General features: G+C 43.0%; 1 protein-coding gene across 3 annotated transcripts in view; it reads left to right on the forward strand.

Moving 5' to 3' along the window:
• The window catches only part of TMEM132B (transmembrane protein 132B), a 522,146-nt gene that overhangs the window by 328,125 nt on the left and 169,743 nt on the right, over nt 1-24,278 (forward strand). Inside the window, exon 1 of one of the 3 annotated variants that reach the window (XM_054444269.2) lies at nt 12,550-12,684. The exons of the other annotated variants lie outside the window; for them this stretch is intronic. Within the exon in view, the coding sequence (XP_054300244.1) occupies nt 12,572-12,684 (113 nt within the window). The 5' untranslated portion in view covers nt 12,550-12,571. Of the gene's footprint in view, nt 1-12,549; nt 12,685-24,278 lie in introns of those variants that run through there. 3 annotated transcript variants of the gene reach the window in all.

Consider the following 24,278-nt stretch of genomic DNA (forward strand, 5'->3'; position numbering starts at 1 on the left):
GTGTGGGAAGAAGTGGAGCCCTTAAGGAGAATCAGGTGCTGTAACTAGAAGGGGGAGGTGGATTACAGGTAGATATCACCTTACCCAGGTGACATGTTTAGAGGAAAATTTGAATAAATTAGAAGTGTGTGTGTGTTGGGGGGAAGAGGACCCAGCACAGTGCCTGACTCGCAAACAATCAATGGACATTGTAATTTAGGTTAGTATCATTAGCATTGTTCTTGTCAACATTATTATAACATTTTATTTATAGCAAAACTTAGCAATATGCATATTTTTTCCAAATAGCTGCTGGCCTAAGGAGAGAGATGGAGAAAATAGACTTGTGATGATTAATACCGAGTGTCAACTTGATTGGATTGAAGGATGCAAAGTATTGATCCTGGGTGTGTCTGTGAGGGTGTTGCCAAAGGAGATTAACATTTGAGTCAGTGGGTTGGCCAAGGCAGACCCAGCCTTAATCTGGGTTTGCACCATCTAATCAGCTGCCAGCACAGCCAGAATATAAAGCAGACAGAAGAACATGAAAAGGCTAGACTGGCTTAAGCTCCCAGCCTACATCTTTCTGCCATGCTGGATGTTTCCTGCCCTCGAACATCAGACTCCAAGTTCTTCAGCTTTGGGACTCAAACTGGCTTCCTTGCTCCTCAGCTTGCAGATGGCCTATTGTGGGACCTTGTGATCATGTGAATTAATACTCCTTAATAAACTCCCCTTTATATATATCTATCCTATTAGTTCCCCTCTAAAGAAATCTGACAAATACAAGGCCAATTCTTCCTATACCTTTCTTTGTGATGGTGAGAAGTAAATGATCTTGTTTCCTGTCTCTAGACCATTATGGAATCATTTGAAACATTAGTTAAACTTTTCTCAGTATTGCTGATATAATTCTTGAGCATAAGAGTGTGAAATTTAGCTTTGTTTTTTTACATTGGTATTAGTTGGATGTGTAACCCTGCTTTCTGCTTTTGCTCCTTGTAATCAAAACATGATGTATTTGAGCTAATGTTTGGGGAAGCCGGGTGGCCAGAAAGTGTTAAAAGAAGAAAAATTGGATGTATGAGTCTGTTTGTTCTAAAAATGGAAAGAACTGGCCATTTTGGCAAGGAAAATTATATTTTTCTATTGAGATGAATTAATATAACATGAAATTAACCATTTTAAAGTGAACAATTCAGTGGCATTTAGTACATTTGCAGTGTCGTCCCTCCACCACCTCTGTTGAGTTCCAGGACATTTTAAGCAGGTAAGGAGTGGCTTTCCATTCCCTGCCCTGCTCTTGATAACCACCAACCTGCATTCCGTGTCTATGGATTTGCTGATTTTAGATATTTCATGTAAATGAGACCATGCAATATGCTTTTGTGTCTGGCTTTTTTTTCACTGAGTGTAATGCTTTTGAGTTCATCGCTGTAGCATGGATCAGAACTTCATTCCTTTTTATGTCTGAATAACAGTCCATTGTATGGAGAAATCACAATTTGTTTATCTATTACTGTATTGATGGACACTTGGGTTGTCTCCACCTCTTAGCTACTGTGAATAGTGCTGAACATTCGTGTTCAAGTATCTGAGTGCTAATATGTTTTGGTGGGATGGAGTTGGGGGAGAGTACAAACCTAGGCGAAGAATTGCCAGGTCATATAGTAATTCTATGTTTAACTTTTTGAGGAGCTGCCAAACTGTTTCCAGGATTGACTTTTGAAAATCATAGCCACAGATACCTTAGCGCTCAGGCCTGAATGCCAGTTGGATGGCTCTCCTGGGAAGTAGGACTGTGTAAACCTGGCCTTTCTTGGGATGCAGCTCTGTGGGAGATGGGAATGGAATCTGAGCTTTATTCTCATTGATAAGGCTTCAGTGGTGGGCAGTGATTTTTGTGAAACAACACAAAAAATCTTCCTCTCCACCCAGATTGGTAGTTGTTGGTGGACAGCCAACTGTAATATATGGAGTGCTGAGTATACTTTAGTAGAGGATGCTTAGATACTTATAATCAGGCTCAGGAAAGCATTACTGCAATTCTGATTTAATACCAGCTCTATTAGAACCAGGCTCTCATCAGCCCCATGCAAATGATAATTTATGTCTTTATCAACTGCGCATTTTACTTCTCACTGGGTTTTCGATCAAATGTGAATATATATATATTCCCTTTTTTAAGAGTACAATATATTTTACTTTCACTTAAAGGTGTCTGAATGGATTATGAAAAGATTCAAACTCAAAACTGATCTTATCATAATTTAAAAAATTGATTGGGAGAAAAAGGAGTGATACAGACAGCCAAGTAATGTAATTATTCTGATTTACGGTGCATATTCTCTCTCTCTGGCTCAATCCACCCCTTTCTTTCTGAGATCATTCTGAAGAGTCCTTTAGCAAAGACAGTTAACTATTTCTTCAACAGATTTTGCTTTCTCAAAGAAAAAATTCAGTAATTTTTTTCCCCAAGAACCTAAATTTTTTTTTCCTACTCTGTGGCACAATTGTTACATTTTTGGTCTTGAGACTCTTACATTTTTTCAACTTTAGTTAACATTGATCAACTTTTGAGGTCTTGGGGTAAAGTTCAAACATACTTATCTGGGTATTTTGGATTTTTAATTTGCTTCCTTTTAAAGTGTAGATAGAAAAACGTCCTTGTCTGACAGCTCTGAAGAGAGCAGTGGTTCTCCCAGCACAGTGTTTGAGCTCTGAGAATGGATGGACTGCCCCCTCAAGTGGGTCCCTGACCCCTGGGTAACCTAACTGGGAGACACCTCCCAGTAGGGGCCAACTGACACCTCATACAGCTGGGTGCCGCTCTGAGATGAAGCTTCCAGAGGAAGGATCAGGCAGCAATATTTGCTGTTCTGCAGCATCCACCGTTGGTACCCAGGCAAACAGGGTCTGAAGTGGACCTCCAGCAAACTCCAGCAGACCTGCAGCTGAGGGACCTGACTGTTAGAAGGAAAACTAACAAACAGAAAGGAATAGCATCAACATCAACAAAAAGGACATCCACACCAAAACCCCATCTGTAGGTCACCATCATCAAAGACGAAAGGTAGATAAAACCACAAAGATGGGGAGAAACCAGAGCAGAAAAGCTGAAAATTCTAAAAACTAGAGCGCCCCTTCTCCTCCAAAGGATCACAGCTCCTCTCCAGCAATGGAACAAAGCAGGACAGAGAATGACTGATGATTTGACAGAAGTAGGCTTCAGAAAGTCGGTAATAACAAACTTCTCTGAGCTATAGGAGGATGTTCAAACCCATCACAAGGAAGCTAAAAACCTTGAAAAAAGATTAGACGAATGGCTAACTAGAATAAACAGTGTAGAGAAGATCTTAAATGACCTGATGGAGCTGAAAACCATGGCATGAGAACTACGTGATGCAGGCACAAGCTTCAATAGCTGATTTGATCAAGTGGAAGAAAGGGTATCAGTGATTGAAGATCAAATTAATGAAGCGAGAAGAGAAGTTTAGAGAAAAAAGAGTAAAAACAAACGAACAAAGCCTCCAAGAAATATGGGACTATGTGAAAAGACCAAATCTATGTCTGATTGGTGTACCTGAAAGTGACAGGGAGAATGGAACCAAGCTGGAAAACACTCTTCAGGATATTATCGAGGAGAACTTCCCCAACCTAGCAAGGCAGGCCAACATTCAAATTCAGGAAATACAGAGAACACCACAAAGATACTCCTCGAGAAGAGCAACCCCGAGACACAGAATTGTCAGATTCACCAAAGTTGAAATGAAGGAAAAAACGCTAAGGGCAGCCAGAGAGAGAGGTCGGGTTACCCATAAAGGAAAGCTCATCAGACTAACAGCAGATCTCTTGGCAGAAACCCTACAAGCCAGAAGAGAATGGGGGCCAATATTCAACATTCTTAAAGAAAAGAATTTTCAACCCAGAATTTCATATCCAGCCAAACTAAGCTTCATAAGCAAAGGAGAAATAAAATCCTTTACAGACAAACAAATGCTGAGAGATTTTGTCACCACCAGGCCTGCTTTACAAGAGCTCCTGAGGGAAGCACTAAACATGGAAAGGAACAACCGGCACTAGCCACTACAAAAACAAGCCAAATTGTAAAGACTGTTGATGCTAGGAAGAAACTGCATCAACTAACGGGAAAAATAACCAGTTAACATCACAATGACAGGATCAAATTCACACATAACAGTATTCACCTTAAATGTAAATGGGCTAAATGCCCCAATTAAAAGACACAGACTGGCAAATTGGATAAAGAATCAAGACCCATCAGTGTGCTGTATTCAGGAGACCCATCTCACGTGCAGAGACACACATAGGCTCAAAATAAAGGGATGGAGGAAGATCTACTAAGCAAATGGAAAGCAAAAAAAAGCAGGGGCTGCAGTCCTAGTCTCTGATAAAACAGACTTTAAGCCAACAAAGATCAAAAGAGACAAAGAAGGCTATTACATAACGGTAAGGGGATCAATTCAACAAGAAGAGCTAACTATCCTAAATATATATGCACCCAATACAGGAGCACCCAGATTCATAAAGCAAGGCCTGAGAGACCTAAAAAGAGACTTAGACTCCCACACAATAATAATGGGAGACTTTAACACCCCACTGTCAATATTAGATCAACGAGACAGAAGATTAACAAGGATATCCAGGACTTGAACTCAGCTCTGCACCAAGCAGACCTAATAGACATCTATAGAACTCTCCACCCCAAATCAACAGAATATACATTCTTCTCAGCACCACATCTCACTTATTTCAAAACTGACCACATAGTTGGAAGTAAAGCACTCCTCAGCAAATGTAAAAGAGCAGAAATCATAACAAACTGTCTCTCAGACCACAGTGCAATCAAATTAGAACTCAGGATTAAGAAATTCACTCAAAACCGCACAACTACATGGAAACTGAACAACCTGCTCCTGAATGACTACTGGGTAAATAATGAAATGAAGACAGAAATAAAGATGTTCTTTGAAACTAATGAGAATGAAGACACAGTGTACCAGAATCTCTGGGACACATTTAAAGCAGTGTGTAGAGGGAAATTTATAGCACTAAATGCCCACAAGAGAAAGCAGGAAAGATCTAAAATCGACACCCTAACATCACAGTTAAAAGAACTAGAGAAGCAAGAGCAAACAAATTCAAAAGGTAGCAGAAGGCAAGAAGTAACTAAGATCAGAGCAGAACTGAAGGAGATAGAGACACAAAAAACCCTTCAAAAAATCAATGAATCCAGGAGCTGGTTTTTTGAAATATCAACAAAATTGATAGACCACTAGCAAGACTAATAAAGAAGAAAAGAGAGAAGAATCAAATAGACACAATAAAAAATGATAAAGAGAATATCACCACCGATCCCACAGAAATATAAACTACTGTCAGAGAATACTATAAACACCTCTACACAAATAAACTAGAAAATCTAGAAGAAATGGATAAATTCCTGGACACATACACTCTCCCAAGACTAAACCAGGAAGAAGCTGAATTGCTGAATAGACCAATAACAGGCTCTGAAATTGAGGCAATAATTAATAGCCTACCAACCACAAAAAGTTCAGGACCAGACAGATTCACAGCCGAATTCTACCAGAGGTACAAAGAAGAGCTAGTACCATTCCTTCTGAAACTATTCCAATCAATAGAAAAAGAGGGAATCCTCCATAACTCATTTTATGAGGCCAGCATCATCCTGATACCAAAGCCTGGCAGATAGACAACAAAAAAAGAGAATTTTAGACCAATATCCCTGATGAACATCAATGCGAATATCCTCAATAAAATACTGGCAAACCGAATCCAGCAGCACATCAAGAAGCTTATCCACCACGATCAAGTGGGCTTCATCCCTGGGATGCAAGACTGGTTCAATATATGCAAATCAACAAACATAATCCATCACATAAACAGAACCAAAGACAAAAACCACATGATTATCTCAATAGATGCAGAAAAGGCCTTCGATAAAATTTGATAGCCCTTCATGCTAAAAGCTCAATAAACTAGGTATTGATGGAATGTATCTCAAAATGATAAGAGCTATTTATGACAAACCAACGGCCAGTATCACACTGAATAGGCAAAACTGGAAGCATTCCCTTTGAAAACTGGCACAAGACAGGATGTCCTCTTTCACCACTCCTATTCAACATAGTGTTGGAAGTTCTGGCCAGGGCAATCAGGCAAGAGAAAGAAATAAAGGGTATTCAATTAGGAAAAGAGGAAGTCAAATTGTCCCTATTTGCAGATGGCATGATTGTATATTTAGAAAACCCCATCATCTCAGCCCAAAATCTCCTTAAGCTGATAAGCTACTTCAGCAAAGTCTCAGGATACAAAATTGATGTGCAAAAATCACAAGCATTCTTATACACCAATAACAGACAAACAGAGAGCCAAATCATGAGTGAACTCCCATTCACAATTGCTACAAAGAGAATAAAATACCTAGGAATCCAACTTACAAGGGATGTGAAGGACCTCTTCAAGGAGAACTACAAACCACTGCTCAACGAAATAAAAGAGGACACAAACAAATGGAAGAACATTCCATGCTTATGGATAGGAAGAATCAGTATGGTGAAAATGGCCATACTGCCCAAGGTGATTTATAGATTCAATGCCATCCCCATCAAGCTACCAATGACTTTCTTCACAGAATTGGAAAAACCTACTTTAAAGTTCATATGGAACCAAAAAAGAGCCCACATAGCCAAGACAATCCTAAGCCAAAAGAACAAAGCTGGAGGCATCACGCTACCTGACTTCAAACTGTACTGCAAGGCTACAGTAACCAAAACAGCATGGTACTAGTACCAAAACAGAGATATAGACCAATGGAACAGAACAGAGGCCTCAGAAATAACACTGCACATCTACAACCATCTGATCTTTGACAAACCTGACAAAAACATGCAACAGGGAAAGGATTCCCTATTTAATAAATGGTGCTGGGAAAACTGGCTAGCCATGTGTAGAAAGCTGAAACTGGATATCTTCCTTACACCTTATGCAAAAATTAATTCAAGATGAATTAAAGACTTAAATGTTCGACCTAAAACCATAAAAGTCCTAGAAGAAAACCTAGGCAATACCATTCAGGACATAGGCATGGACAAGGACTTCATGACTAAAACACCAAAAGCAATGGCAACAAAAGCCAAAATTGACAAATGGGATCTAATTAAACTAAAGAGCTTCTGCACAGCAAAAGAAACTACCATCAGAGTGAACAGGCAACCTACAGAATGGGAGAAAATTTTTGCAATCTACCCATCTGACAAAGGGCTAATATCCAGAATCTACAAAGAACTTAAACTAATTTACAAGAAAAAATCAAACAACCCCATCAAAAAGTCGGCAAAGGATATGAACAGACACATTTGAAAAGAAGACATTTATGTAGCCAACAGACACATGAAAAAATACTCGTCATCAGAGAAATGCAAATCAAAACCACAATGAGATACCATCTCACACCAGTTAGAATGGTGATCATTAAAAAGTCAGGAAACAACAGGTGCTGGAGAGGATGTGGAGAAACAGGAACACTTTTACACTGTTGGTGGGAGTGTAAACTAGTTCAACCATTGTGGAAGACAGTGTGGCGATTCCTCAAGGATCTAGAACTAGAAATACCATTTGTCCCAGCGATCTCTTTACTGGTATATACCCAAAGGATTGTAAATCAAGCTACTATAAAGACACATGCACATGTATGTTTATTGCGGCACTAGTCACAATAGCAAAGACTTGGAACCCACCCAAATGTCCATCAATGATAGACTAGTTTAAGAAAATGTGGCACATATACACCATGGAATACTATGCAGCCATAAAAAAGGATGAGTTCATGTCCTTTGTAGCAACATGGATGAAGCTGAAAACCATCATTCTGAGCAAACTATCGCAAGGACAGAAAACCAAACACCACATGTTCTCACTCATAGATGGGAATTGAACAATGAGAACACTTGGACACAGGGTGGGGAACATCACACACCGGGGCCTGTCGTGGGGTGGGGGGGTGGGGGGTTGGGGGAGGGATAGCGTTAGGAGAAATACCTAATGTAAATGACGAGTTAATGGGTGCAGCAAACCAACACGGCACATGTATACATATGTAACAAACCTGCATGTTGTGCACATGTACCCTAGAACTTAAAGTGTAATAAAAAAAAAACATTAACAGTGAATAGTGAAATATGTGGGAACAAATAGTGATTGGAAAATATTCTAATAAGATTTATTAGTATTATGCTGTGTTTTAGTGGTTTACAGTCTGTATGTGTATACAGTCAGCCCATCATATCTGTGTGTTCTGAATATGTGGATTAACCAACTGTGGGTCAAAAACATTAAAGAAGAAAACAATGTAACTAAAAAAAAATAAGGTGTAGATAAAAGCAATTTGGCCTTGTTAATTGGTTGAGTTATTTTTTTTGCAAAGAAAAACACCAGGTAATTTGGTATTTGTCTTCCTGTTAGCTGAGGATGGGGTGAACTTTTTATCTTCAACTAGACAGGGACTATTGCTTTGAGAAGAATAGAAACAGAGGCATGAGCAAGAAGAGAATTTATTAGGAGGATGCTGGATTTGCTCATGAAATCCAGAGATTCAATGAATGAATGGGTGTCAGGAAGGAAAAACATGAAGGGTAATTTTAAAGACCTCAGAGGAAGGAATTCCTGGAAACTCACTTTAGGGTTCTGCCTTTAATATTGACTCATTTCTCAATCTTATTCTTTGTGTCTTGAAACTCAGTCTATCAAAAGAAAAATATGATTGGCTTGTTTCCAGCCAATGGATTGGCTTCCTATGGGTCAGAGGTTGATCGGGTCCAATCAGGTATGGCCTGGTTTGGGAGGGAGGAAGGATTAACCTAACGTGAACATAATTGCTGGAGCCTAAACCTGTGGGCTATAAGCTGAGCAGACACCCCTAAGAAAGTGTTCTTTCACAACTTACCCCTCTTTTTTTTGTATTTTTTGTAGGGACAGGGTTTTTGTATTTTTTGTAGAGTTTTGTATTTTTTGTAGAGACAGGGTTTCATCATGTTGGCAAAGGTTGGTCTGGAACTCCTGGCCTCAAGTGATCTGCCTGCCTTGGCCCCCCAAAGTGCTGGGATTACAGGCATGAGCCACTGTGCCTTGCTTACACCTTACCCCTCTTGTTAGGTATTATCTGCGTAATCTAATGTTCTCCAATTTCAGTGTACACACAATATGTATGAACACATGGATGGTGAGGACATTGTCGGGTTTGGGCCTCTTGGCAACCATATCTGCTTCCTTTAGTAGCGGCTCCTTGATTTCCTTCTAGAGGCTTCTCTTGTCATGAGCATTGTGGCTGGGGCTGTAAATTAAGGTGTCCTACTCTGCACTGATCAAGGGGTGAGGAGCTGACCGATGGTCAGCCGATCAGATGCTCCCTCCTGGGACTTTGAGTCTTGAGTAGATTGCTGCAGGCTTGGACAAGACAATATGAGCATATCATTGTATCTCTGGAACTGGTGAGGCTGTTAATTTGTTATGTAACCCAGACTCCGGAGCTGTCCTGGTCTCTCTCTTGTTTCTGAGACTTACTATTATTATTATTTTTGCGACAGGGTCTTGCTTTGTCACCCAGGCTGGAGTGCAGTGGTGTGATCATAGCTCACTGCAGCCTCGGTCTCCCAGGCTCAAGCGATCTTCCCCCCTCAGCCTCCATGCCCAGCTAATTTTTAAAACAATTTTTTAGTAGAGATAGGGTCTCACCGTGTTGCCCAGGCTGATCTCAAACTCTTTTGCTCAGGCAATCCTTCTACCTTGGGTTCCCAAAGTGCTGGGATTACAGGTGTGAGCCACTGCACCCTATTTAGACCTACTTTTTTCCCACCTTTTCTCTTAAACTGGTAGGCTGGTGTCCTCCAAAAACTCAACTTCTGCTCAAGTTAGAATCAGTGCCTGTTGCTTACAACCAAAGATCACTAATGGATTTACTATGGAAAGTCAGGATAATGGCTCTGAAACATGGGGTGACGGGGTCCCTTATCACAAGACTGTTTTTACTAAGGCCAAAACATAGTCTTAGGGCAATGTCTGAAGTTCATGAAAGAAGACACCAAAGATTTCTTTTTTGATTTCCACCTAATGAGAAAATCAATCTGGTGTCTCTTGCTTGAGCAACTGACTAATTGTGGTTCTATAAATGGCCTTCTATTTTAACTGTATGTTCATATTTTTGACTTCCGCAAAGTGTGATGGTGAAATGAGTCCCATTTGCATGTTGTTTCTTCCCCCTTTCCCCTTGGCAAAGTTCTATTTGTCCTTCACTTTCATTCTGCCACCACAACTCCTTGCCAGCAGCATTAATTACTGAGTTTTTGGTGCTACCTACACAGTATCACCACTATTAGAAATATTAGCACACTGTCATGTAATTAGATGGGACAAATTCTCCTCATGTCCTTATGACCTTCCTTAGTGCTGGAACTAGGTCTAATTCCTCCTCTAACCTGTTATGCCAAGTCCAGGACTTGGCAATTAGTGATACCCAACACCTCTTTATCAAATTGAATTGTTTCCCTCTTCTTTTTACCAAAACCCATACCGGGTATCTCATTTTAGAGGTCTTTGAAGTTACTGTAGTTCCATCCATTAAGTTAACAGTTCTGGGTATATTCTCCGGAAGCTTTGGAATTTGAATATTAAGTGTTCACTGTGATGGATTAGGCAGGATGGACTGAAAGTAAATACTCTACACAGCTACCGTTGGCACCTTGACTTATTCTGCTCACTAGAAATGACATTAAGCTTTTGTTTCTCCCCATCTTTGATTTGAAGAACCAATTAGAGTCCACCTTGATATCTTTTTCTTTTTTCAACTACAAAATCCACTTACCGTGCAGTCTAACTACTGGCAAGAATGTTGAAATTGCCTGAGACCAGGAAAATATGCATCTCTCTCTCTCTCTCTCTCTCTCTCTGTATGTGTGTGTGTATTAGGACAGTTGTGGGCAGAGTAGAGGTGGTATAGAGACTCATAAGATTACCTCTGGAAGAAATATCACTTATGACTTTGTTATGCTGCATTCCTCTAAGTCCTAGACCTGTCCAGTTAAAGTAAATGTACTTGAGCAACAAGATCTTGGTGAAGAGACAGCCAGGATGATTTCTGAGTGAAGAGGGCATGGGTATAAAGGCTGGCATGATCTCTGATTTATTATGGCATATTATCATTTTGTATCATATTATTAGTGTGTTATAGTATTAGTGCCCCATATTGTTAGTGTCTTATTACATGGTGTTATAGTGTATTGGTTATGAGTAAGGCCTATCGTGTTAAACTGCCTGGGATTAAATCTTGGACCTGCCATTTGTTGGCTGTGTCACCTTGGGTAAGTCAGGATAGTTTGACCAAGAGACATATTTTTGAGATCTTATTAGAACAAGGTGGTTGGTCTTACACATTTCTGCTGCAGATGGGAAGTTGTCTGGGTCTAAGGAACAGGGGCTATCAGTGCATTTTAGTATTATGTTTCAAAGCTTTGAGAATTTATATTAAAGGCCTGAAGGGCTGTGACAATTACTTCTGGCCCACCCCCCAGAACATTATTTTGCCATTGAATGATATTGACTTCTAAATATCAAGTTTCCAGGCACTGCTAGGACCCTCTGAGGGTTCGGTCACTGTAAAATTCCTATTTCCCAGTGTCAGGAGACAAATGTGTATGATTGCTGGCTGTCCTAATTATTTTTGACTGACTTAATATCTTCATTGGATTTAATTACCATCTTCCTTTTGGTAGAGCCATTGTTGATAGATGTTAAGCTTAAGTTATTCTCTTAGCTGAAGTTAAGGAGATTGAGTGGGAACTGAACAGTCTGAAGACCTCAAAAATGTGTGCAGACCTGAGTAGCATTGTTCTCTTTCACATTACTGGATTGTTGTTCTTTTAAAATTTGTTCCGAAACATAAGGAACCTGAAATCTGCTACCTTTGACTGTGGAAGCTCTCATCTGCTTGAGAACAGAAGGTCTCAGTCTGTTCTGCACTTTTTACTTTGAAATACTGTTTAGCATCTCCTTTATGAACCCATTATTCAATGGCCTTGATAGATATTTGTTTATTATAACAGGTACATCTCCTTTCACAGGAAATGCAAAAAGGTTATTTCTTCCTTAGCTCCCAAAATGAAGGCTGTCTTGGAAAATGGGAAGCAGAATGCCAGAATTTCAGTCCAATGGGTATAACACAGTGTGGCTTGTCACTAAGAAATTTACTAGGATACTGTTGAACTCTTTGACCTCTACTATTATAGCTTGTTGTACTAGTTAGGGTAATTAATGTTAGCTGCTGTAACAAATAACCCTCTATCTCAGTGGTTTAACACAGTGTAATGAGGCTTGGATGGAGTTTCTGAGCCACATCCAAGTAGCTACAAACAAGTCCAAGTAGTAATCAGCGATGCTGGCCACTTCTGTCCTATGTCTATGTCATCTGGAAACTATGCTTGTTGCTATGCCATCCTTGAAGTTTCCATGGAAACCCTGGAAGATCTCACAAGATGTTTTCAAAGGCCAGGACTGGATGTGGCTTATATCACCTCCACCCACGTTTCATCCATCAGCCTGCAGATACATGGCTTTAAGAGAGGCTTGGAAATGTATCCTTCCACGTACCCAGGAAGCAGAAATGGCGAGGTGAACACAGAGGAGAGTCAAACATGTTTTTGCCATTTTCTACACGTCTGCTATTTGTCTCTTGCTGTGCTGTCATCAAAATGCTTTTCATCTACTACATTTTTTTCAAGGCCAGTCTCACATTCTCCTCTGAACTTCTATTGGACTTGAGTTCATATCTTTAATATCATATTATGTCCTGTATTATGATTTAAATGTTTCCTATGTCTTGGTTTTGTCTCTTCCATTGTAAGCCAGTCCTGATAGTCCCAAGGTGGTCTGGTTGGAGAAGTTTTCCGTTTGTCTGGAAAAGGCTGTTCCATGCTTAAAGAATGAAAACAGCTTCTATTTTAGCTCTTAATTTATGCAAAAGCTCAGCACAGTAGAAATAGAAGGAAACTTCTTAATTTGATAGACAGTATCTTCTAGAACTTTAAAATAAACATTATATTTAATAGGAAATCAGAGTTAGGGAAAAGACAAGGAAGGCTATTATTATCATTGTTCTGACACTGTACTGAATGTCTAGCCAAGGCAATAAGACATGGAAAAGAAATGGGTTATAAAGTCTATAAATCAATTTTTGATGCAAAACAAATCACCCTAAAATGAAGTTTTCTAAGATAACAACCATTTACTTAGCATATGGTATGGTTTTGCTGTGTCCCCACCCAAACCTCATCTTGAATTATAACTCTCACAATTCTCATGAGTCGTTTGAGGAACCTGGTGGGAGGTGATTGGATTATGGGGGTGGGTCTTTCCTATGCTGTTCTCGTGATAGTGAATGAGTCTCATGAGATCTGATGGTTTTAAAAATGGGAGTTGCCCTGCACAAGCTCTCTCTTTGCCTGCCACCATCCATGTAAGACATGACTTGCTCCTCTTTGCCTTCTGCCATGATTGTGAGGCCTCCCCAGCCATGTGGAACTGTAAGTCCCTTAAACCTCTTTTTCTTCTCAGTCTTAGGTATGTCTTTATCAGCAGCATGAAAACAGACAAATACAGCATATAATTATCTGGGTCTGCCATTTGGGCTGAGCTGGGCTGGGAAGGTTTTTCTGGACTTGGCTTAGCCCACTCATGTACCTATGGCAAACTGCCGGATGGTTGACTGTGGTTTTCAGCCACTGAATTTTGAGGTGCTTCATGACAAAGAGAAACCTAACTGATGCAGATTAGAAAATAAGGGACAAAACTCAACACTCGTAGATGAAATTCTAGCCTATTTTAAAGATCTTAGGAATAAGGCTGAATTGGAAAAATTGGCTTTATCACATGTAAGTGTATATTTATTTATACCAATCAGCATTTTGTTTTTACCAGATACTGGTCCTGAGAGGCTTTTTCCCTAAAGCAATACATTTGCAATTAGCAGTACATTTGCATATGCAATGATCTCTTTAATTTTCTCTGGGTTTGCCTACATAAGCTTTTTAGTTATCCAACCTCAGATATCACCAGCAGATAAATTCAGAGAATTAAGATAGTTAGAGACTGACAAAATATAAGAAATCAGGTATTTAGCACCTTCATTTATGGTTGAGAAAACTGAGGCTGAGAGAAGTTAAGTGATTTGTCCAAGGTCACACAACTCACATATAGCAAAAGCCTGTGTTGTTAGTATAAATATTTTTAATTATTATTTAAAAATTTTTACTTATTTATTTTAGTTTTTTTTAAAATTTACTTATTTATTTAGAGATGGGTGTCTCACTCTTTTGCCCAGGTTGGAGTGCAGTGGCACAATTATAGCTCACTGCAGCCTTGAATAGTCCCAAGTGATCCTCCTGCCTTAGCCTCCAAGCAGGTGGGACTACAGACGTATGCCACCAAACCCAGCTAATTTTAATTTTTTTCTTTTTGTAGAGATGGGATCTTGCTATGTTGTCTAGGCTGATCTTGAACTCCTGGGCTCAAGTGATTCACCCATCTCAGCCTCCCAAAGTACTGGAATTACAGTCATGATCCGCCATGCCAGGCCATTAGTTTAAGTATTATTATCACATTAGAAGCTGGGAGTTTTGATATCTGGATCAATTCTCCTGTAATATCACATTAAATATTTTCTGACTTATTTCCTTTCAAAGGGAGAGGTAGCCAGTTTGAATGGTCCAAGATGGAAGAGGCCTGCAGTATAATTCTCAGTTGGTTCTGGAACCTTCAGAGGAAGAATATACATAAAAACTTCTAAGAATTTTGGACGTTGAATGTGTTGGGACTATCAATGACCTTATGTGATGTTGTCATTTGTAGGACACTCTTCAAACTTATCAGTTATCAATTAAAAATAATTATCTATTGTTTAGCTACATAAATTCTACCTATGATGTTTTAGTTATGTTGGGGGGAGTTACTCCAGAGATTAACTCTGTAAAGAATGCTAAATGTTTTCCTTGGCTCTTAATAGTAATGAAAATACTAACAATGTTAAGTTGAATTCTTACTGTGTGCCAGGTATTGTGTTGAATACTTTACATATATTACTAATGAAATTCTCATATAACTCGGCAATGTAGATGTTATCCTCATTTACAGATGAGGAAACTGAAGTGTGAAGAGATTAAACCCAAGGTAACTAAAGACAGAAGGGGAATTCATACCCGTATCTGCCTAGCCTCAAAGTTCAACTCTTGTTGATGTTTTTTCAGTAGGCCTGTGATAGTATTCAAACATATATACAAGTTCTTTGGATACTCCCTATTAGAGGTGAAACTTAATTTCTTTTCTTTTCTTTCTTTCTTTCTTTATTTTTTGAGACGGAGGCTTGCTTTGTCACCCAGGCTGGAGTGCAGTGGTGCGATCTCAGCTCACTGCAAGCTCTGCCTCCTGGGTTCACACCATTCTCCTGCCTTAGCCTCCTGAGTAGCTGGGACTACAGGCACCTGCCACCATGCCTGGCTAATTTTTTTTGTGTGTTTTTAGTAGAGATGGGGTTTCACTGTGTTAGCCAGGATGGTCTCCATCTCCTGACCTTGTGATCCACCCGTCTTGGCCTCCCAAAGTGCCGGGATTACAGGCGTGAGCCACCGCGCCCAGCCAATTTCTTTCCTTTTGAGTGTAGGCAGGACTTAGTGACTTACTTCTGTAAAGTACTCTGTGGTGAAAGCAATGTGCGACTTCAAAGACTAGGTCACAAAAAGCATTGCACTTTCTTCCTTGCTCTTTCTTGGATCATTCATTCTGGAGGAGTTAGCTACCATGGTGTAAGGACACTCAAGCAGCTTTATGAAGAGGCCCATGTGGTGAAAGACTGAGGCCTCCTGACAATAGCCATATGGGTGTGCCATCTTGGAAGTGGATCCTTCAGCACCAGTCAAGCCTTTGGAAGACTGCAGCCCTGGATGACAGCTTGACTGCAACATCATGAAAGACCTGAACGAGAACCTCTCAGTTAAGCTCCTCCCGAATTTCCAATCCACCAGAACTGTGAAATAATACATGTTTATTGTTTTAATCTCCTAAATTTTGGGATAATTTGCTATTAGCAAAAGCCTGTGTTATTAATATAAATATTTTTAAATTATTATTTTTAAAATTTTACTTATTGATTTTAATTATTTTTTACTTTTAAAAATTTATTTATTTAGAGATGGGGTCTCACTCTGTTGCCCAGGCTTACTAATCCAAAGCTTTGGATTACTAATTACTAATCCAAAGCTTTGGATTACTAATTACTAATACAAAGCTTTTTCAAGGTAAAGAAAAACCCAAGTGAACCTATCTGAGTGATCCAGACCCTTAGCTGTTAGAGCCATCATTAACCAAACTTCCTTCAAAGCCACAGCTCACCAAGGGTTTGCTCCATGGCCATGATGTTCACTGCATCTGCAGACAAAGCTGCCTGCGTGCCATTGGCATATTCATTTCAAATTACTTCTGCAAGAGCTGAGAACCCTCTACCTACCTTCAGTGTCTCAGATATGGCTTCCTGTACACCAGAGAACCCACTGTGGAGTGGAATATTCTGCTGTGATTTGCCACTGGCCCATGTGAGCCTAATTGAGCTTGGTCCATTAGTCAGGTATGGGCCAACCCACTGGCTCGATGGATCGATAGACATTTGTTTGTTTGATTCCACCCAGCCGTGCACCCTGGCAAGGGCAGAAGACAGCATCACGTGCACCAGAGACTGAGGAATTCCTTTTGTGCTTTTACCTGAGGCCACTTTGGATGAAATAAGCACAATATTTAAACTGACCAGCTTTAATGAGCAGAAACGGAAAAGCTGATATCCTTTTGTGGGAAACACAGTTAGGATAAAGGGAGTTTGCAAAGCCAGCTACTGAGATGGCAATTAAGCCAAGTTCATAAATTGGATTTTCAGGGTATTACTGGAAAAGGGGAAAATTTAATCAAGGAGGATCAATACTGCTTATGTGGAGTGAAAGTGGCCCATGTCATGGGGATCTGGGTTTCTGTGGACGGGTGAGATTGCCCTGCTGCCTGCCCCCACCGCTTCTCACCTTGCAGAAATGGGGGACTGGGGCGCATAAGGGGCTCGCTGACCACTTGTGCAAATGTTTCCTGTGCAAGTTACACCTGCCGTGGCAGCTCAGCCTTCCTCGTCTGTCTCTTGAAGTGACTGCTGCTCACCTTTCCTTAGCGGGCTCTCGCGTGTCCTCCAAACACTGCTGCATGCCATGATACAGCTAATCACATGCATCTGTTGTCTGCAGCTTGGGTGTGAATTTCCCTCTTGAAACCCGAGGGTAAGGGAAGGGGACTGCATGGCTGCTTTGCAGGGGCCCTGGCTGCTCCTTCCTGGGATGTGCCACCACCTCCCCAGGGCCTTTCCCTACCGGCCTCCCCTGGTGTCCCCAGCCAGCTTCCTGCACAGGGCGGACAGGAGCCAGGACTCCTGGAGGCAGGTGCGTCCAGGGGCCCTGGGTGAGGAGGCTACAGCAGCCTCGGGTCCCAGCAGGGCAGGCATGGGGTCTGAGAGGGGCAGGAAGGCAGTGGTGGCCCGGCCTGCACTCTGTCCCTGGGCTCAGGAGGGCGCACCCTTGGGAGGGTCTGTCCTGTGAAGAACCCCGCATGTTGTCCACTCAGCCACTTAGCCAAGCCCGCAGATCTCACTTGGCTCCAGAATGGGTTGGGCCCTCTGTCAGGCTCCAGGGATAGACACAGCGCCAACCAAAGCCTCAGTTCCACCCTCAAGAGCTTGCAGTCCAGGAAGGGAGATGAAAATAAACCTGTGAAGATAGATAACTATCTAAGGACGAATGGCAAAGAGCCTTGTGAATGAGAAATACCAGGTGCTCTGAGAAAGGGAGGTGACACTCCATATCAGGACTAGTGGAGTTACGGAGTTCCACCCCTGCAGGTGGCATGTCACCTGCGACCTGGAAACCTTTGATAATAAATAATGAGCACCTGCAGGGCAGTGGCCTGGCGCTCCACACCTTAGCTCATGCAGTCCTCAAAATCACACTGGGAGGTCTCACTCCACAATGCTGCTTGCTGGAGCCATGGCCAGACTGCTGGGAGCACTTTGAGGAGGGCATTCCCAGCTAGTGATTGCTCAAGCTAAGGCCAGAAAACATCTATGGGAAGACATCTTCAATGTGCAAAACCTGCATTGGATTAATATTTCAATATGCCCCCTTCTGCCCTCCAAAATTTCCCAGGAATCTTCTTGTGGCTAACCCTAATGAGAAACACACATGAAAGGGGATATGGGGAAACGTAGTTCAGAGGAGCCAAGTGGGTTCCCTGCAGAGTGGAGACAGAGGGTGCAGGGGGTGAATCTGGAAGGTAGCTTGGGGTCACACCAGAGGGAACGTCAACTACCCAGCGTGTTAGTTTTTCTCCACTGGACCTCACTTCCACTCACCTTCCTCTCTTTTCTTCCCTGCTGTGTGCTTGGGGTGGGGGTGGTTCATACCAATCCATGGCTTCACCTGGGTTCTCTTGCTGCTGGCTTCTGGCTGGGTGCTGCTAGTGCACTGGCATTGATGGGAGACCAGAGGGCAGGCAGGAGGAGGGGGAGGTAGGGTGAGCCCCTCCTTCTCTGCATGCACATGAGCACAGAAGAGAGGCAGCAGGAAGGATGTACCCTACCTCCGCCTCCTCCCTGGAAATGGCCGTGTCCCTCCTCTCCGTCCTCCCTGGAAATGACCACATCACTCCTCCCCCTCCTCCCTGGAAATGGCCACGTCACTCCTCCCCCTCCTCCCTGGAAATGGCCATGTCCCTCCTCCCCCTCCTCCCTGGAAATGGCCATGTCCCTCCTCCCTCTTCTCCCTGGAAATGGATGCGTCCCTCCTCCCCCTCCTCCCTGGAAATGGATGCATCCCTCCTCCCCTTCCTCCCCGAAAATGGCTGCCTCCCTCCTCCCCCTCCTCCCTGAAAATGGATGCGTCCCTCCTCCCCCTCCTCCCTGGAAATGGCCATGTCCCTCCTCCACCTCCTCCCTGGAAATGGCCACGCCCCTCCTCCCCCTCCTCCCTGGAAAAGGATGCGTCCCTCCGCCCCATCCTCCCTGGAAATGGGCACGTCCCTCCTTCCTCTCCTCCCCGAAAATGGATGCGTCCCTCCCCCCCTCTTCCCTGGAAATGGCTGTGTCCCTCCTCCCTCTCCTCCCTGGAAGAAATGGATGCATCCCTCCTCCCCCTTCTCCCTGAAAATGGCCACGTCCCTCCTCCCCTTCCTCCCTGGAAATAGCTGCGTCCCTCCTTCCCCTCCTCCCTGAAAATGACCACGTCCTTCCTCCCCCTCCTCCCCGGAAATGGATGCATCCCTCCTCCCCTTCCTCCCTGAAAATGGCTGCCTCCCTCCTCCCCCTCCTCCCTGAAAATGGCCATGTCCCTCCTCCCCCTCCTCTCTGGAAATAGCTGCGTCCCTCCTTCCCCTCCTCCCTGGAAATGGCTGTGTCCATCCTCCCTCTCCTCCCTGGAAGAAATGGATGCGTCCCTCCTCCTCCTCCTCCCTGAAAATGGCTGTGTCCCTCCTCCCCCTCCTCCCTGGAAATAGCTGCGTCCCTCCTCCCCCTCCTCCCTGAAAATGACCACGTCCCTCCTCCCCCTCCTCCCTGGAAATGGCTGCATCCCTCCTCCCCCTCCTGCCTGGAAATGGCTGTGTCCCTCCTCCCCCTCCTCCCTGGAAATGGCTGTGTCCCTCCTCCCCCTCCTGCCTGGAAATGGCTGTGTCCCTCCTCCCCCTCCTCCCTGGAAATGGCTGCATCCCTCCTCCCCCTCCTCCCTGGAAATGGCTGCCTCCCTCCTCCCCTCCTCCCTGGAAATGGCTGTGTCCCTCCTCCCCCTCCTCCCTGGAAATGGCTGCATCCCTCCTCCCTCTCCTCCCTGGAAATGGCTGCATCCCTCCTCCCCCTCCTCCCTGGAAATGGCTGCATCCCTCCTCCCCCTCCTGCCTGGAAATGGCTGTGTCCCTCCTCCCCCTCCTCCCTGGAAATGGCTGCATCCCTCCTCCCCCTCCTCCCTGGAAATGGCTGTGTCCCTCCTCCCCCTCCTCCCTGGAAATGGCTGCATCCCTCCTCCCCCTCCTGCCTGGAAATGGCTGTGTCCCTCCTCCCCCTCCTCCCTGGAAATGGCTGCATCCCTCCTCCCCCTCCTGCCTGGAAATGGCTGTGTCCCTCCAAGGCTGTAGCTCCTGTTGGATGGCCCCTCCTTCATGGCTCCAGGTCTCAAGGGACTTTTGTGACCCTATTTCTTCCCCTTGGTCCTTCCAACTCAGGGTGGTAGCAGCTTTTTGTTGTTGCTCATCTCTGAGTTCTTTGACATCCCTTATTATTTCTCTTATTCACACGTGCACCTTTGCAACAATTACCTTCATCCATTTCTATTCCATTAAACCAGTATAAGTGGAATCCTGGTTCCTGCTGGGATTACTGCAGATTTGCCAGGTTACAGTGCTCAGATTTCTTTGTGTAAACAGTGGACAGAAATGCCTGGGCCTGCTCATCCCTTCTTGGCACTAAGCCCCCGCTGAGGACACAGGGCAGAATGGATAGACCATCCCTGTGATATCACAGATGCACTGGGATTAGTACATTTGGAATGATGTCGAGGCTGGTAGGACATTGAGCATTCCTTTGGTGGTAGTTCATGAATATGTTTTGGTCTTTTAATATTAAGATCCTTTTAAAAAATTCAGTACTTTATTGCAGTTGTTTAAAGGATATCTGTGAACATTTAATGCGCAAGGTGTTTGAGAGGCTGCTAAAGGAGCTTAATTCATTGAGATTTCGCTGAAGTTGTAACACAACACAATGTCATGTCCTCCTGGAATCGCATTGTCATCAACCCTGTGGGCTCTTCACATGGTTGAATCACAGTGGGATGCCAGCCACTTAACTCCAGTTTTTGAAACAGAAAAAACTGGAAAATAGCCTCCCTGGATTTCAAAATAAGCTTATAAAATGGGGCTGAGAGATGTGTAATTGTAAGACTTGGTAATTTAGCCATTTCAGGGAGGTTTTATACTGGCATTCCAGTACATTTTCTGGAAAGATTAGGCTACCAATGGAAGAAAGTACTAGGCTTTAGGAAAGGAGGTTCGCCTGGCACTTGATACAATTTATTGCTCTGGCTTTCCCTATACATCAGTTGAAATGTGGTTAAATGCCAGTTAAGTCACCACAGTTGACATTATGAGGCAAGTAAAATAATGCCACTTATGTATCATAAAATACCACATCTCTATCTCATGATAGGCTTTAATGCTCAGACATTAGTATGCCAATTTTTGTTGTTGTTGCAAGCAGTAGAAGCTTAAATCAGCTTAACCAAATATTAGAGAGAGTACACTGGTTCAAGGACGGGGGCAACCCAGGAGGCAAATATGGCGCGTTGGCTAGACCTAGGGCCTGGTGTGATAGAATCCTCCCTGTCACTCCCTGCCTTCGCCAGCACTGCTGCATTCTCTCTGGCCTTCATTCTCAGGTGCTCTTCATGTGCTGGGAGCTTACCTCTTGCTAGTTCAGAATCCCCTCCAGAAAGAGGTCAAGTGTTCAGTTTCCTCTACCCTCACTTCTTTCTGTAGGCCTTGCGAGGACCACTCTCTGTTAGTGCAGATTTTTTTTAGGCTGTGAATGGTATCATTGATTAGGTTTCAGTGCTTTTCATAACGAGCATATTCTAGTCATGCCTCCCTCGTTAGCTTGATGGGACTTGCTGTTGCCCACATTTTTAAACCATGCATTTAGGCAGTCTTGTAGGTCTCTAATATGGTTGATGAAATGCACTGATTAATTTAGAGTCTTACCGGCTTCCTCTTTAAAGGATGGTTACCTTTATTTCAAAGCTCCAGGAGAGGTGGGGTTCCCCTGTTACCCAGCCTGGGCTGCCCTAAATCTGCTGTCCTCCAAGGAGACTGAAGCACTTTCCTCCCTCGTTCCCCTGCTGTTGACCTACATGGAAGCACTTGGCCAAGCAGTACTTTAAGTGTCTAGGTAAGAAGCACTTCAAATCTCAGCTTGGATGTTCTGCCCAAGTTGGAGAGTGATGCTCTCAATTATTTTCAACTGAAGGATACCATTCAATGTTATAGCAATCTGGGATTTTCCTATCACGGCCTGTGCTGGGTGTAGGGTTGGCAGTTTGAGGAATATTTCAGGCCGATTTCATTTAGTGTGGTCTTGACAAGGTGTGGGGGCTTTCCTGTCTACATCATTTCATCCTTACAGGCTTCCAAGGTTCCATACTTTATCCCAGGGGATTTATAAAAGTTGTGGACTGTTGAAAAGTGAGTTGGGTGGTGACTGAGTAGAGTCTTGAGCCACAGATACTTATTGTTCCTTTTGAACCCTCGGTAGGTGTTGACTGTGGACTTTCCAGACTGTTTTTATCTGTATCTCTTTCTTTGTTAAGTCATTCGGGCCCTCTCCTTCTGAACCAGGAGTTTCTTCCTCTCTTTACCTAAGCATAAATTGAGCTGCATTATTACTTTAATTGATTTCTGAGATGTTATTGATCAAGCTAGGAGTTTGACTTTGTCTGAAAAACTCATTTATTGCCGAAGCTTTAGGTAATCATTTCAAGTAAGAGTTCCTGCTCAGCAGGTGGCCAGGAGTTGGGGTTGAGCAGTCGGTGGCTAACAGGAACATGCCTAAGGCAGGCATGACTGACCAGTGCGATGGTGAACAGGAGACCCGTTTACATCTTAGCCATGCTTGATCATGAGTTGGCAAAGGACTCTGCTCATTGTTGTGAGTTTAGACAAAGCAACTATCATCCTGACTGTCATCCTTCACCACGCAAAAGGGGAAGAGAGCTCCGAAATTCTCCCACCAGCGATTAAATGATCAGTCCAGACCTGACACACGCTGCTTTATTTACCACTCACTGGCCAAAATTGATCACATGACCCTACAAGCCAGTGTGTTTTCAACTAGAGGCATCCTCTGGTTGTCTCAGGGTGTATATTTCTGTGTCCTGGTCAGAAGGCTGGGAGGATAATGAGAAGAACAGTAAAGGATGATTTAATTTACACGGGAATGCTGAGTTGATGGCTAGGTGTTTTTTCTGTTTAGCATTAGTAGGAATTGCACTGAATATGTGCACTAAATCACTGTGTGTATGTGGGTGGTGGGTGAGGGTGTGGAGAAAATCACATACAGCATCCTTTGCTGCCCCCTTCACTTGCAAATCAGTCTGTTAAGCAAATAGCTCTTGTTGGCTGGAGACATCTAACCATTGTTGTTAGCATGTTTCAGAGACAATATATGACTTCCTAGCAGAGAAATGTCTGTGATTACATAATAGGACATTGCAGTCCATGTGCCACGTCTTCTTAGTCTGTGTTTTATAAACCAGCCAGGCTGGTCCCCTGGTGGAGGGACTCAGAAAACATAACTCAGGAGACAGGTAAAGAGGATACCCCGATTCCAGTTGGCAAGACCAGCTTACACTCCAGGCTGCGGGGTCCTTGGAACACATTTATTTACTTTGAGATACTAGGGTCCCATGGGGCTTGTTCTAATGTCCTTACAGAGGACACTGGTTAACGGTGTCTCTCGAGGTGACTTCCTAAGAGCTTCCGGCACCATCTTCCATTGATTTCATTTCTAGTAAATCAGGTCTCCTGCCCAAAGATCATGCAGGTTTCCTGTGGGTTATCTTTGGGGAAAGTGACCTGGACCTGTTGGTGATAAGCTTGGGAATGCTCAGTTAGCAAAATAATCTCTATAGGATTGTCCTTTGCTTTTGAGATTGCTTTTGAGTAAGTCCCACAACATTAATTGAGCCAATTCATTCGGGAGAAGCAAGGCCTCTACTAGGCCTTTGGTGTGGTTATCATGTTTAATTAAAATACCAGCTGCAAATAAGAAGCTCCTAAAGCTTACCAAAATCACAGACCATCCCCAAAGCGTATCTGCTGTCTGTGTAGACATTTGATCTTGTATCTCTAGATATTTGATCTTATATCTCTAGCTAATTGACAGGCCTTAGTAAATTCTAAAATTTTGATAATTTGTTGACCAAATTTAGTATTTTGGCCTTTCAGAGGAGATTGGATTTGAGCAAGACTGATTGAATTGAGAGCTATAGGGAGACCCCCTGAGACTATTGCTATGGAATAAAAGATGAAATGCTCCTGATTATTGTAAATACAAAATTGCATGCAGGATTGTGTAAAGACAATGCCAGGTTGGA

The sequence above is a fragment of the Pongo pygmaeus genome, chromosome 10 (genome assembly GCF_028885625.2).
Source record: "Pongo pygmaeus isolate AG05252 chromosome 10, NHGRI_mPonPyg2-v2.0_pri, whole genome shotgun sequence".
Taxonomy (NCBI): domain Eukaryota; kingdom Metazoa; phylum Chordata; class Mammalia; order Primates; family Hominidae; genus Pongo; species Pongo pygmaeus.